The following is a 15,868-nucleotide window of genomic DNA, read 5'->3' as shown; positions in this document are numbered from 1 at the left end:
GTAGTGGGAATCGAACTATCGATATTAAATCATATTTACTACCGGCGGTACATCGCTTCATAGAACGTGAATTATGCATCTCATGGACTGACTACAGATTAAGAATAAAATGTGTTGGCTCTGTGAATTGAGTGGAAGCTCAACAATTATCGGTGTACTTTTTTTTTCTGCATTATAGGTGTTCTGGATGGGATCCTCCTGTCTACATATTCTGCGTTCAATCTCGCAAGCTGCATTACAATCGTAAGAGGTAGGCTGAGAAAGAAACTTTGGAGGAATTTAAAGATCATGTAACGAACGAGATAACCAAGAATTATCTTTGTAACTTCAGCAGACGTGAAAACATGCAGGTTGGGGATCAGACAGTACAGAAATAGTCAGTTTTGCAGTTGAACTGAAGTGTATGAAAACGTACTGAGGTGGGAGATGAAGGGTGCAGGGAAAATTTGAGTACTTGGTTAGAGTACCTTTATAGGTATCAACAGAACAAAAATATAGTCAAGAATGATGACTGCCTAAGCCTAGTCAGAAATTTTTTTTTCGTGGAGGGGTGTGGAAGTTCAGCCATACCTTGCGTGCGTGCCTTTGTATGTGTGCGTGTATATATAAGAACGCAAGATCTGAAAATTTCGAGGGGGGGGTGCGCTTGACTCTTCCTCCAAACCCCTCTGCCTAGCTAGGCTGGGCTGCTGTATGAGAGAAATGAGAGTAAGAGCGGAGATGGCATATAAAGGTGTTAGCTGGTGCAACGAGCGTGCAGTTGCACATCGTTAGGAAATGCCACTGTCGCACAGTTGCGAATATTGAGGGGTGACGATTAACGAACCTTTCTGTTTTACTTACACGGTAAGCGGAATGCTCACCGAAAAGAGCGGCTTGCACCATCTTCATTTGACTGGATTTTAGTTTCCGTTGTTACTGGCCATTGAGTAGCTGGAGACCTCGAGTATACGATAGCTATTGAGGCCCATTTACTTCGGGTTCCTTTAAGCCCGATTAACTTTTATGCCCACTCTGCTTGTCTGAATGCAACGTCGGTCCAGCTTCCTGTTTTTCCAGGAGTTAAATAACCCCCAAACGATAAACCTTCGTTCGCGACATCGACCTGTTACTACTTCTAGCGTACCTTGATTTCATACACACTGCTCGGGATCAATGTGCCCATTATATGAGTATCCCATTGCCGGTTCTTTATCTAGGAAACAACTGCCACACTGACTGAACTTCTCCAAAGCTTTGACCAAGGAAGGTCTAGAAGGACAATCCTGCTCTTCGCGTCTCCAAGCACCTCCTCAGTGGCAGACAATCTGCCTTGGAACCTGGTGTCTTCGTCCTCGAGATATATAACATTAATATAAACGCTAGAACTGGTGTTGATATCTGAAATTTATGCGCATGTTTATGGTAGCAGCCTTTGGTTCGGTGATAAATGCGGATTTTTTGTGAACGGGGCATGACCTCAGAGTATGACGTTCATACAGCGATGTTTCCTTTCCTGTCGAACCCGTTTTAACTTTGGAAAAAGTTGGATAGCCTTGACCTTGCATTCTTTCAGTGCTTCATAATCTGTCCAAAAAAAAGGATGACTTTATTTTTAGGTCTGGCGGTCCCATGCCGTCAATTTCCCAGCGGGTGGGTGCCCTGTGGGATCACGTTGTGAAGGTCCACGAATGAGCAAACAAGAGAAGCGTCGTTACTATTATGACAACGCTTAATGAATTCTAAGGATGCCACTTCCTTGGTTGTTAGAAATTTTTATTATAACTTACATTTGTTTCGCGTCATGGTACATGCGCTGAGTAACAAAAAAAAAAAAAAAGACGCAGAAAGAAATCCACTCGTACAACAGGCCAAAAGATATTTCATTCCTCGTACCAATGTGCAGCTGATACCTGCTGCATACCAGGTCGAAAAAAAATGTGCTGCCTGGTTATTGAATAAATATTGCGCGTACGCATGTCCTTCTGGTTCACAGACAATATCGTGGATATCGAGCATGATGCCGTCCGGATGTCCTCCTGAAGGGAGCACCCCTTCACTTTGAAAGCGTCTCTTCTATCTCCTCGATGAGTTCAATGGCAGCCGGCGGGTGGAGTATAGCTGCCAGAGGCGCTGCCAAAAGACATCCGAAGGCTCTGAAGGCCCTTGTGAGCGGATTATTTCTGGACTCGTTCGCACTCGCCTCCAGTTCCGCTATCCTCTCATTCATTTCCCTTCTCTCTCTCTGCATTTCTACGTGCATTTCCAGCGCCCTTTCCCTCTCACGAGCTCTCTCATCTTCCACCTTCTTCTCCAGTTCAGCTTGCTTTGCCGCCGCTTCTCTCTGCAGAGCCATTTCCCTCTCCATCATTGCCTCTCTTTCTTTGCGCATTTCCGCTTCTCTGGCTTCGGCCTTTTCTTTCTCCGCAATTCGTTCCCTTTCCCTCTGTTCTTCCCTTTTCTGCTCCTCCAGCCTTTCCCTCTCTCTCTTCGCTTCCTCCTCCTGCTCCATTTTCATGAGCTCCTCCTCTTCCTTGAAGAGTTGATCGAAGAGCTCTTCAAGCTCCTGCAAGACAAAAACACGGACCAGATAGTTAGGAGTGAGACATGCACATTATATGTAAGCTTCTGTGGTTTCTAAGAAACAGAAAGAAAACAGTAGGAAATGAAGCAGACTGAAGAGATGGAAAACAAACGCTGCAGTGGACGTTAGATGGGGTGATGATGATGACAATGTTGACAAAATATAGAGGGGCTGTCGCAAACGCCTCTTAAGATGACACGCCTCTTAAGATGATTGTAGCCTCTATAAATGTCCATCCAGGAAGACGTAACGCCGACATTATCGCGGCGGTATTCGTATCATTATTATTACATGTTTTATTAGTCATTTTTACCGTTCCTTCTCGCGGATTGTGGGATGACATACACACGAGTAGGCTTGCTTGTGGCCTGGGACCAAAGGCAAGAAGGAAAGTGTTTGAAAGGCCATACTAAAATCTTGCCTTTGTGAGAACATCCATGGTTGTGGATGATATTGCGTCGCCGCCCATTTTTGGAAAGTCATTGAACACCTTCTGTGCCTCTGCCAGCTGCTCACGATGAAACTCGCGCAGTTTGCTCAGATTTCTTCGAGGCCTCTGCAAAGACCGAAATAATGTTGCGTGTAGATAATTCGCATAACTTGCACATTGTTTTCGCTCACATTTGTCACTCCAGACATATAACATTGTCTGGCTTTGTCCATGGCGGCCACGTTGCTTGCGTTTGCAGTCGCCTGCAAAGAAAATATGGTATTCTCAATATAAACCCCAATTGATACCTACGAAGCCTTACCAGTAGCATGGACGTCGGCATCGGCAAGTTGCCTCCTTTAAAGACATCTACATAAGCCTGCAAGAAGAGCTGTTATTAGTAATGAAGCTGCGGGAGGAATGGTGTGAGAAGTGACCTTAAAGAAGATCATGAGCTCCTGGCACGACAGCTTTCGACCATTAATCTCCTTGATCAGCAGGTTTTCCGGTGCTAGAAGGGAAGGCACAAGCTCCGCAAGATTCTTCCTGAACGGTTCTTCGATGTCCGCAAGACGACCGTCGAATGAGTCATTCGAGGTCACCTGAAGAAAATTTATGACATTTCTCATTAATTTAAAGGCAAGTACACTGAAGAAATCATGGCAAAACTGCAACACCGCCGCATGAGATGAAAAGGAGACCTAGTCCCGCCTTAAAAATTTAGACAAAGATTTGCGGAACTGATATGCATAAAGAGCCGCCACGATGGCCTAGTCGTTTAGGGCTCGGTTACTGACCCTAAACTAATCCCCGCCGCAGCGGTCGCATTTCTATGGACGTGAAATGTTAGAGGTCCGGGTACTGTGTTAGTTCAGTGCATGTTACATAATGCCAGGTGGTCAAAGTTATCAAAAAACATATTATCAAAGCACAAGGTATCTATTAGACCAATACCTTCTTTCCAGGGTCGGACATTAGGAAACCGTCGATGTCCTTGAAGCAAGAGTTGATGCTCTGCCGCAATTGCATAAGCTCAGCATGTTGGCCGTCTCTCACCTCGAGACGGCTCGCGACGAGCGATCTGCCACCTTCAAAGCCAAAATTCCTCTCTTTCGGCCAGCTCCAGTCTCGAACCAGAAACAAAAGCTTCTGAAAGGGACTTGATTCGGTTTCCTGCGATGGTACAGATTTGTCATTCGACTCGGTAGCTTAAGATTAAGTTACGCTGGTCTACTAAAATCTTAGACTTTCCTACAGTATTTACGAGAGGGAACTGCGGCGCTGAGATCGTACAGGCAACGTGGTTATGATGGGTAGTACATTGGTTTGCCTAGTCTTGGTACTTGCGGCATCGAACGGACTTGCTGCTTTGTTTACTGTTATATGTTGCGTTTTGCTTCGTATAAAAGAATGGCCTGTTGTGAAGCTCGTGAGCTTATTTGAATTGGTCAGCCTAAAGTGATCGAAATATTGATGTGATACTGCCGAAGTTTTGCTGAACTTCGTGTTGCGACGAAGCGGCTGCAGGCCACACAAAGCCCAAAGTACGAAGCTTAAACAAATCAACCCATCATTCCCAAGCTGGCTGAAACGCCTTGCTTTGCAGATCCCATAGATGCTAGCGCCTGAGTTGCCTCTAGTGCACTATTATGAAACACTGTGTCGTAAATACCTTTTGCGCGAGCCTGCCATACTCGGCAAAAAACTGAAGGTGCTGCAGGTCGTCCTCTTTGATGTTCTTCATTAGGTTGTAAATCTGCACAGAGCTGGTCATCATGGACAGAGAGAATATCATGGTGCTCTCTTGCACCGTTGACTCGCAATCGAACGTCCCTTGGGTGTCCATCAGCAAAACCGCCACCTCCTCACCACTGAGTGTTCTTACCTGAAAAACAAGTACGGGTACGCAACAAGCATAGCTACTACCACGACATGCCACGATTAGCCACGAACTGGGGAGAGGCATAGACTTTGTCAGGATTGTTTGGCTTTAGCGCTCGCCCATGCAGTGACCTCTGTATCCTGATTACTGTAAGCTACGACTACTACTACTACTACTGCTACTACTAATACTACCACCACCACTACTACTACTACTACTTACTACTATTACTAGTACTAGTACTACTACTACTACTACTACTATTACTACTACTACTACTACTACTGCTACTACTACTGCTGCATTATTTGTTATTTATTTATTTAGAACACAGGGCACTCATTGATGACCAGTCAGGTGGGGGAGCGGAACGATAAACGATTATGCAAACAAAAAACCTAAGGAATAATCAAATTATGCAAGAATATACAGTGAATGGTCAGGAAGGAAGGAAAGAAGGAAACGGAAATGGAGAAGGCAGAGAGGTTAACCAAAAACCTCAGGTTGGCTACCCTACAATATTGTTTTAGGCAAGGAATGGATGATGAAATCCAAAAAAAAAAGGATGGAGAATAAACAGTGATACAAAGGAAGCAATGCCTTGAGTCATTGAGAAAGCCAATATGCACACACATAGCACACATTCATATTATATATATACACAAACGCTTCATGTAATCGATAAATATTCAATAACGGCAGTCCGACAAAGTGATACTCCAAAGAGACACTACTACTGCATAGACCACTACAATGCAAGTGCCTCACCAGAAACACTTCGTTCCAAATCAGTATTCCCGTTGTCTGGCGGGCACTGCCCGAGCGCCACTCGAAGCCGCGTAGCGGGGTATCCATCTCTTCAATCCAACTGGATCGACCATTGTGCCTCAGGTATCGCACGAAGAAGCTCTGTAGAAATGATTTTCCTTGCCGGTACGCGCCGGCAATGGATATGACCACTACCGGACGATCTTTCACGTGGTCCGCCAGTAGAATGCGTTCAAGGGCATGTTCGTTGAACTCAATGTTGCGTCCATCCTTGACTCGCACAATTTGCACCGGTTCTCCGCTCATTGCGTGACCTGCGAAAAAAAGAAAAGAAAATCACGGGACTTGTTTAAAACCACAGCATTTCATACAGTTTTTGCAGATTTCTTGTTCGGTTGTGAATATGTTCGCTTTGATCACAATTAATTGAAAGGTTTGAAGACATACAGGAAGAAAGAGAAAAAAAATAGGTAGATGAGTTAGCGAGAAACATGTCCGCTTGGCTGCCCTATGCAGGGGGAATGGGAAAGGGGAATAGAATGATGAGCGATCGAGGGTGGAAAGAAGGAGGGAAATGAGCAATAAATACGCCAACGAGTATGAGCCGGTTGCAGTAATCAATAGTTAAAGATGTTAACACAGGCCCGTAGTCCTCATAATGCACAAAGTGCTTTAACTGACTTGTGGGTCGAAGAACGATGGGGGCGGTGCTCCAACAGTATCTGCGCGGAGAGAGGCCGATCGTCCTATAGTCGCAGTGTGTCAGGAAGTGTTCGCTTCTTTATCCGCTTTGGTTGCGGTTTGACCTATTGTTTTTTTGTGTATCAAACTTTGTGTATCAAACTTAGCTCATTGTACTATCATCCCCCCCCCCTATCTAATACCCAACGGGCCTTAAGGGTAAATGAAATAAAAATGAAAAAAAAAATGAAAAAGAAGAATGCCAGAGAAGCGCTATAAAATGACAACGCAAGGATGATTACGGAACACAGGGAAGCCCAGGAGCCTTAATTTGATGGGCGCACGTAGGAATACACTTTCCACTTAGTTCGTAAATAAAATAAAGAAGGACACGTTCTTTTGACTGGATGGCGGCAGTTCCGAGAGAAAAAAAATTATAATGCGATCCTGCTCGAATAAGTTTCGTGTATTCATACTCGTTTTCGAGCACACCAGTGCGAAATTGACAAGGTGCATAATGCATTCTGCAGTTAGGGACATGGCTTATAGACGAATTAGATTTCAATTTGTATCTTTACGTTCGTTCCGCACTGCGCGTACACGTCTTTGGCACTTATTGCATTGGAATGACGAAATTTTAGACGTGAAGCGGTGGCCATATATTTATACAAACTGCTAGTTCAGACATACCAATAAGGAAGAAGATCAGCGGACGATGGAAGCTTGAAGCTATAAGAAATTCTTCAGGGAGTGTGTGTGAAGTATACATATACACAAACAAAGGTAGGCAGTCGTAGCCTGCAAGACCGCTTGCCGAAACGTCGGCTCTTCACCCTTAATCAGATCCCCCTTAAAGTGCTAGATATAGCCAGGAAACCGGACGTCTTCCGTCTGGTTTCCTGCATATAGACAGCATTAAACCAGGATAAGGGTGTAGCGACATCCCGAGTTCAAGGATTTTTCACTGCTTCGAACATGGTGCTATAGTTCTAGACATGCCAGTTTTTCTCCCTTAAGGTAGCTTGGAAAAATACTGAGTTCTAACACGACGCGATATTCACCTAATAATAGTTATCATTGCTTGCTTCAATCTAAACTAACGCGTTAGAACACGGAGACCAAGCTCCGCCGCCATGCAACGGAGCGTCATGTCGAAGCGGGTCTGTGACTTTCAACGAACTGGAACGCAGCGTATCCTAAAAGGCGCGACGGTGATAAGCAGGTTGCTTATTTTTTCATCAGAAAGCTCTCAGTACAGTTCGTGGTACCTACAAAAGGCATGGTGATGGGAGGCCAGATACACGGATTTACGCTGTCCTGCAAATGAGAGCTCTTACTTCGCGTATGCCTGACTGACATTACAAATATGTATTGTATGAAGCAGATATGCAACGCTGTTTTGAATAGCTTTTTTTATGGTAAACACAAACTGCTTTTTGGCCCCCTCCAGGCGATGTTTCGCTGAGCCCATGGTTACGTTACCAACATTGCACACCGTCAGCTGAGTGTATATAACGTAAAACTCGGACACGCCTATCTCGAACGATATCGTGAAATAGTTCGTTATATGCATAATTCGAAATACAAGATACGCCTGTCTAAAGTATAAATAGTCGCACGTCTCGTGCCGTTCATTCAGACAATAGGTCGGTCAAAATAAGCTGTCTGAAAGCCGTAACAGCTCACTTATATTATTTTTTTTTTCGTCATCTCTCTTGTGAAACTCGCGAGTGGGATCAAAGCGAGTATTGCGTCCTTGAAGCGTCGAGCGTGGCGATATACTTGCCGGCAACGAACGACCTCATGCAATACGCATCGGAGCACCATAAATTGCAAAGGTCGCTTGATTTATTAGACCTGCCATGCAAATGTTTATCTGTTATCAGCTGCAACTCATTTGATTATCTAGACAGCAAACAAGGATGTCCATATTTTTAACAGTGGTTCGTCGAATAGTGATCTTAGGAGTGCAGAGAATTATGCGCCTATAGATTATGGCAATAGGCCATACATTTAAATGGCCTGAAGTTTGATCGAGCTGTGAACTTAGTACACGACTACGAGCTGCTAATCTACGGCAAACTTCAGCGCACCAGGCACTTACATAGGAACAGTTAACCGCTGTAAGGCGACATGAGTAATTCAAACTGAACCCCAACGTCCACAATGAATTTGAAGTTGAGGCTGCAGAGAGTCTTGACAACCTCTACCAATTTGAATGAACACTCGTGAGGTAACATAACAAAGCAGGACACACACACACACACACACACACACACACACACACACACACACACACACACACACACACACACACACACACACACACACACACACACACACACACTCACACACACACAAGCACACACACACACACACACACACACACACACACACACACACACACACACACACACACACACACACACAAGTTCTACACAACGCACGCTGTCGAGTGCCTTAAAGGGACACTAAAGGCAAATAACAATTTATGTCAGAGTGAAAGCCCAATGTATGACAACTTCTAAAACTGCAATATTATCAACAGCAGTGCCCTACATACCGAGAAATTAAGCTAAATGTATCACAGGACGAGCGCCACGGGTGGGACATTTTCGAAGTGATCCCGATGACGTATGGAAGTCGGCCTACAATAAATCACTAGTAATCAAACTAGCAGCAGTAAAAAAAGAACCTTCCGAGCAACAAAAGACGTACAAAATGCTGTTTGTTCGTTTCTGCTTGATTCATGGAAAAAAGAACCTCCGTGGCGTTGCCATATGGGGAACGGCGCGCGTGGTTCAAAGGTTCCGTTTTCGCCGAACTGCGCCTCGCCCGGCGCCCTGCTTCGCTCACGCGGTCGCGTCTCAGTGGTAGTTTCGGGATCGCGTACTGCCGCGTGTGTTTTGCGCGCTCGTGAAAGTCGCTCTGACCGAAAGTTCGACAAAATGCCGCATGCATGTGATATTGCCGGATGCCCGAATGGTGCACAACGCCATGCTGCAGCAAGGAAACCGGTGTGTCTTTTCACTGGGTGCCGCGGAATGAACCCTTACGCTCGATGTGGCTTAGTGTCATGCCATTGCGCCAGTGTGCTGAACAGTCAAAACCTCTGCGTGTGTGCTCGCTGCGGGACTGCGGCAAGCTTCGATGCCTTCGATGGCCGTTGTTGCTACTGTGAGTCCCGCTACTTCCGCTCTGCTGCTACTAGTGTCGGCGGCCGCGCAGTAAAAGCGGGCAACGTTGGGCACGGCAGCAGTGACGTATGAAAGTCGTATTTTCAGGCGGGAGATATGAAGCGCGCTAACGCGATGCGGACCACTAAAAACGTGATTTTATTTCAAAATAAGCACTTCCTTGGCACTACGAGTAGCACTACGAGGTTTCTGGACCGCTATTTGAACAATCAACGTCGACTTAATATTTGCCTTTAGTGTCCCTTTAAGTTGTACCTGTTCCTCTTGTCGACTTCACCAGGAAATTTCTGGATACACCAAGGCAGGAATGTACAACACAATGAATACGAACACTTACTCCCCCAGCTCCGCAGAGGCGTCGCCAGAAAGTCGGGAAGGGGGGGAGGGGGTATTGAACAACCATTTAACTATGTTCGTGCGTGTGTTTGTATATACACATGCCAACTTGAAAAAATTGTGAGGGAGGTGGGAGGGGGTTCCGTCACGTTGGTCTAGTGATTGCGGTGCTCGACGGCTTACCCGCAGGTCGCGGGATCGACTCCCGGCCTCGGCAGCCGCATTTTCGATGTAGGCGAAAATGCTTGAAGCCAGTGTACTTAGATTTAGGTGCATGTTAAAGAACACCAGACGTTACAGAGACAGGGCGTGCAAACACGGACACACGAGAGAAGTCAAGACACTACAAGCGCCGGCGTTTGTGGTGTCCTGACGTCTCTCGTGTGTTCGGGTTTGCACGTCCTGTTTCTTTAACAAGAATACTTACGAACTAGCTTAGCTCTCTGTTATTTTAAACACCAGATGGTCAAAATTTCCCGAGCCCTCCACTACGGCCTCTTTAATGAAATCGTGGTTCTGAGACGTAACCCCCAACAATTATTAGGGGGGGAGTGAACGCGCCCTTGCTACTTGAGTGCTCCTCGCCTTCACATTTTTAGCTTGCTCTCGTTTAGAACCGCATTCTTGCTTCAAAGACGTGTTGAAGCAAAAACAGTGTTCTGCAAAAAATCAACAACTGCATTTATTGATAAAGAAAGTAGGTGGGTGCTGGGGAATGGTTATAGCCGTCACATTGTCGAGTGATCTTCAAGAAGATTTCGCAATTTTTTTTCGGCTTAGCCGACGGCTGGGATGACAACTAAAACTGCACTTCGAGATTATAAGCGCTCAGCAAAGCCGAGAGTTGAGCGTATTGCGACGTCCGGGTCCTCTGCGGTGCTACTACTCAACGATCGTCGTTTTCAGTAACAGAAATGTCACTCCCCCTCATTAAAAAAAAAAAAAAAAACACTCTGGGGACTATCGCAGAAATCTTCTTGAAGCAATTTTTGTTTTAAGGCTGCTGAGGGTTCACTTGACTCCACTATTTCAAAAACCGCGAAATAAAAGGTTCTGTGACATATGCTATCCACGCATACACGTTCCGGTGCGCACACACACACACAAACACACACATATCACCATCACCGCTCAACTCAGATACCGCACGATGTGGCTAAAATCAGGTAACAACCACTGGTAATAAGGCAGTGATCAGGTGAGAGGATCAGGTAACAACACACTGATCAATGGCACGTAAGATGGCACCGAAACAGCACGAGCTCTCAAAGCATCGCGTGCAAACACCAACACACCGGCTTTCAAGGCCACACTCCGGCAGCTAGCAGTGACAGCTACGCAAATTGTTCAGTACGGCGACCCCGTCGCATTCTTGAAAAGCGCACCTCACGGCATGCATCCGATTCTAGTATATTGTACCACAGCCATAAAACGCAAAAGATACCGTGGGTACGACATCCGCAAAGCTCCTCGTAGTGTCCTGCGTACCACTAGCGTAGCCAGAGTGGGTATTCGGAAACGGGGGGGGGGGGGGGGGGTATGAGGGGGTTCTAGGCCACACCCGCCAAAGTTTTCACTTTTGAATATGTTCACACATACAAACGCACGCACGAACGTACACAAAGTACAGTTGAACTCTCACCCCACTCCCCCCACCCCCCCTGCCTTCACACAAAAGAACATTCTGCCTACGCCCTTGCTTCGGACTCACTATAAGATAGTTTTAGTGCCAGGGCCCCCAAGCAGCTTACCAACGCGCGCTCTTGCGTTCCTTTGTACTTCCTGCCCCACCCATGGAGAACACAAAGGGACGCAAGGGCTCATGTACGTAGGCAAGCCACATTGGGACTCTGCACTAAAACTCTGAATTAGAGAATTCAAGTGCCCGGGGCCCCACAGTGGCTGCGTAAGCACGCTCTTGGGTTTCTTTGTACTCCAAGCCACGCCCATGCAGAACACAAAGCAGGGCAAGGGCTTACGTACTACGCAAGCCGCTTTGTGGCCCCGGCCCTAAAACTCTCGATTTTATAGCGCGCGCTAGGGTTTAGAGGCCGCTACATTAAAATTGCCTAATCACTGATGAGCTCACCTCGCGTTCTCTTGACTCAGACAATGCTCGAAAGGTGAATACCAGGGTGCGGCACGGTTGTCGGCGGGTGGCGGTCCTCGCAGCCGACTCAAGGTTCGGCCAGTTCGACTGTCTCCATCCGACTGAGTAACATTGAATAAGCGAAGCATCCACCACCCAGGAGGTAAGCAACGGAAAGGAGGACACGGGGCGGTCGCGGCTTCGAGAGAAGGAGCCAACTGCAGCTCGAGGGCTGGACCTACCCTCCCCTCATAACCTCCTTGCAACGCAACGCGTCGTCTTCCCGTGGCAACCTCGCGCGACTGGCATGCTGATAATCGTGCGTTTATCTATTCCGAGAAATTGAGCGTCTTGGGCAACAGCGAATCGACACACGTCTGACGGTTACTCAGCTGCCAGAAGTGGAATGGGTTGAAGTTGTACGGGAGAGAGAGAGAGAGAGAGAAAGGCAAATAAAAGGCAGGGAGGCTAATCAGGTTGTTCAAGAAGCACGGTGGATCCAGTGGGGTATACAGGACAGAAAAAGCAAAACCCGGCGTCGATGATAAGTCGTTAACATAGATGAGTCACAGGAAAAACGTTGACGCAGAGGTGCTCGTGCCGCACTGCTGGCTGGAGAACATACTGCCTGGAGATTACTGCCATAATCCTGGAGAACATACTGCCGAAGAATACTAGGTAATTACGATGCGACTATATACTGGGCTCATATTTGAGACAGTGCAAATTTTCAAAATGGCATACCTGTTTTTAAAAAAAAATAGGCGTTTGTAGTGAGAACGGAGCAGCCGGGTATGTGCCGAAATCGGGTATGTGCCAAACGGGCACATCAATCAATCAATCAATCAAATCAAATTTTATTTTCGCTTCAGACAATACAGTGCATTGTCACTGCGAAAATAGGGGACCAGAGAAAAAAGCTGCGCTTGCGCAGCTTGACTAAGCTCTGGTCACCCGTACAGCAGCAGTGACAGGACGAAACATCTAAGCAAGTCTATGTAGCCGCAGTATATACCCGTTCACCCGTTATAAACGGGTATGTGCCACAGGAATTTGGTAAATCCTACTACTCACCACTGACGCACTAAAATGACGAAGGCAACAGTTAGCCGAACAAACAGCTATGTTCCACAGAAATTTGTGCGGCTTATCATAAAACTATTATCACATGAACGGGCATGTGCCACGGAAATTCGGTGAATTCCACTACTCACAACTTCCACTAAAAAGGAAGAAGGCAACAGTTGGCCCCGCAAATTGCTGCTAAGCGATGGCGGCTAGTCTAAGAGCCCGAGTTCGTAAACGTGAGAATACTAGGGAACGGGAAAGCAACGGCGACTGCAAGAAGACCCCGAAGCGATGGAAGGCCTAGCCAACGACGACGTGCCCGTGTCGTGTCTGTGGCTGTCTGTGGTTTAACTCGAACCACTCTGCGATGAGAATCAATGTAGAAACGACATAGCATCACTTAGCTGAAGCCTAGCAAACAACCTGGAAGCAACCTAGAAACAATGTGCATCACCTAGCTAAGGTCAGAAAACAACCTAGAAGCAACAAGATTAGTCAGTATCTTCGAGTTTCACCGTTTCAAGGTTTGCGCGGATTAGCCAAAGCTTCGCCAATTCTTTCTCTCTACATAGCCGAAAACATTTAAAATTCCATACCTTTGGTGCGACGCCTAATTTTCGTTAAATAAGAGGAACCACTTCGTTTGTAGAAATTCGGTTGGCCTTGTACATGATTCCTCAGCCAGCTCCTTCCCTCTTTCTACTTTGCATTCAGCGTGTGCGTTCGTGTGTATGTTTAACGATTTTAAAAGCGCCTGTTTCTGCATTCGCCAACTTCCATAACAGGCTTCCATCCAGCTGCCGTTGATTTCATGTGTTGGTACATCAACCAACTTTTTTGCCTCATGCCTGTACGTTTAGTTCCTCAGTGCCACTAGTGTTGTCGCAGAAAGTGCTGTATAAGTTACCTCGAACACTTGTCGATGTAGGTATGGTTCACTCATTCTAGTACACCTTTATTTTGCTACGCTGACCAGCTTACGTTATTCAAATGCGACACTGTCCCTAATTATCGTAGTCAATTATCTAATCATCTAAAACGTGTTTTGAAAAACAACACACGCTTCTATACAGCAGCATCAACCTACTGCACCATACAGCCAGACCACTGTTCACGAGTGCTGCTTTAGTTATTAAAAAAGCCTGTGCTGCAAGTGATGGTGCTCTTTCAAGAAAGTTTGTATCAAGTCATCGTTCTCAAGTAAGCCTAGTAGTGATGCAGGACTATCGGCAAAGTGACTATCGATAGTATCGATAGTTTCTTTGAAACGATCAATAGTGTAAACAAACTATCGATAGTACTACTATCGATAAACTATCGATAGTCGAATCGGTAGTACCATCGGTAATATTACAAGCGATATTACTGCCACGCGTATTCATTGCTTTGTTTTGATGTATTCGAGTTTCACCCACAGACTGTTAGCTGCGTTTCACGCAGACCGTGCCGCAATGTTTGAGAAGCTTCGCGATTGTTTGACATTTTAAGATTACGCGCCGGACGCGAATATTCAAGTTTATTCGAGAGCTTACGCGAGCACCAGCGATAACGCTGGAACGTTTGATGACTGATGTATAAAAGACTAGCCGTTCCACCGGTTATCAGATTACTCGACGGCCGGCGATTGTTCTCGCCGCAATCAGTGCGCAGCGTGTATCGCTTGCATTCTCAGTTTTGATTTTCTGGGCACAAGTTCGACCAAAAAAAGAGCTTCGTATTTCCAAGTCTTGCTGCAGCATTCTTCACCGTCACAACCACGTGACAAACAATCCATAGTGGTGCGAATAACTATGCTGTTGCTGGCTGGCCAAATTTCCAAAATATTCGCGATAGCCTACTATCAGCTTCGCTTAATTCATGAGGAAATTTTTATGGAGAGAAATTATTTATGCAGTGAAAATGGCGGCATACGTTCATCAATAAATTAATATTTAAAGCAACCATGCAGTTACATCTTACAATTAACAGTTCTTGGTAGTTTTTTATTTTGAAATCATCAAATGCAATATAAAACTGAAGCCGCGCAGTTCCACCCCATGTACGGCTTCCTTTCCGCTACAGCTGAATAGTTTTACTTTATGACCATGTGTCAGCGAAGCACTCTGGTGAAGAACACAAGCATGTCAACTTTCTTGCCCTTCAGCCTGCTCCTCCGGCTCCACTATGTACCAGGCGCGCGGGGAACCAAGTTTATTAGATGCAAAGCAGCTTTTGCTCGGGGCTGTGTCCGTAGTTCCATTGGCGACCATCCGCTTTCTACGACCTAGCATAGCCATCTGAACGCGCGCTCGCGCCAAGGAGAAGTATTCTTCCTCTTGTTCTTCGACCACTTTGATGATGATACGTCGATAGCACTTTAGGGGCCCGGGCTGCCGTATGCTGTCCTTGCTTGGCGTAACGCAGACAAAACCATGTGTGCTGGCACGCGCCAGCGCGTTGGGGCCTGTATAAGTGCCCAGCTGGGTAAGACGCTGTGGCCTCTCCCCCTTACACTCTCTCAACAATCATGTGATGGCGTCGGGGTACAAAATTCTGCAGACGCGCGATGAACCCTCGTGGCGTGCTCCAACAAGATTTTGGAACGAGTAACAGCAACAGCAACTACAGTGAATTCATGGTGCGCTCCACTTGCAAGGACGCGTTAACGTCGGGCAAGGTGCCCATTATGAACAGGACTTTAAGTCGACCCATGGGCTGCTTCGCATCCCGACATGGTTCCCATTAGTGGAAGATGGTGTATTTTTTTCTGCACTGAGTTCGCGCTGTTGATTTTAAACTATCGATAGCACTATCGATAGTATCTTTTACCATCGATAGTTCGATAGTGACTCAACTATTGAGAGTATCGATAGTA

The 15,868-nt window shown here is 46.2% G+C and overlaps 1 protein-coding gene across 5 annotated transcripts in view; it reads right to left on the bottom strand.

The window, feature by feature from the left end:
* Positions 1-1,738: 1,738 nt before the first annotated feature.
* The window catches only part of LOC119401807 (atlastin-2), a 234,553-nt gene continuing 220,423 nt past the window's right edge, over positions 1,739-15,868 (bottom strand). Inside the window, exons 1-9 of one of the 5 annotated variants that reach the window (XM_037668794.2) lie at positions 11,947-12,081; positions 5,644-5,957; positions 4,666-4,878; positions 3,948-4,166; positions 3,431-3,595; positions 3,316-3,372; positions 3,185-3,256; positions 2,985-3,119; positions 1,739-2,545 (exon numbers count right to left, since the gene is read on the bottom strand). In XM_037668794.2, coding sequence (XP_037524722.1) covers positions 2,036-2,545; positions 2,985-3,119; positions 3,185-3,256; positions 3,316-3,372; positions 3,431-3,595; positions 3,948-4,166; positions 4,666-4,878; positions 5,644-5,949 — 1,677 coding nt within the window. In that variant the 5' untranslated portion in view covers positions 5,950-5,957; positions 11,947-12,081 and the 3' untranslated portion in view covers positions 1,739-2,035. Of the gene's footprint in view, positions 2,546-2,984; positions 3,120-3,184; positions 3,257-3,315; positions 3,373-3,430; positions 3,596-3,947; positions 4,167-4,665; positions 4,879-5,643; positions 5,958-11,152; positions 11,200-11,946; positions 12,082-15,868 lie in introns of those variants that run through there. The other 4 variants (XM_037668795.2, XM_037668797.1, XM_049418143.1 and 1 more) reach the window with 4 other exon arrangements.

The sequence above is a fragment of the Rhipicephalus sanguineus genome, chromosome 8, assembly GCF_013339695.2.
Source record: "Rhipicephalus sanguineus isolate Rsan-2018 chromosome 8, BIME_Rsan_1.4, whole genome shotgun sequence".
Classification (NCBI taxonomy): Eukaryota; Metazoa; Arthropoda; class Arachnida; order Ixodida; family Ixodidae; genus Rhipicephalus; species Rhipicephalus sanguineus.
This window is presented reverse-complemented; position numbering and strand designations above follow the sequence as displayed.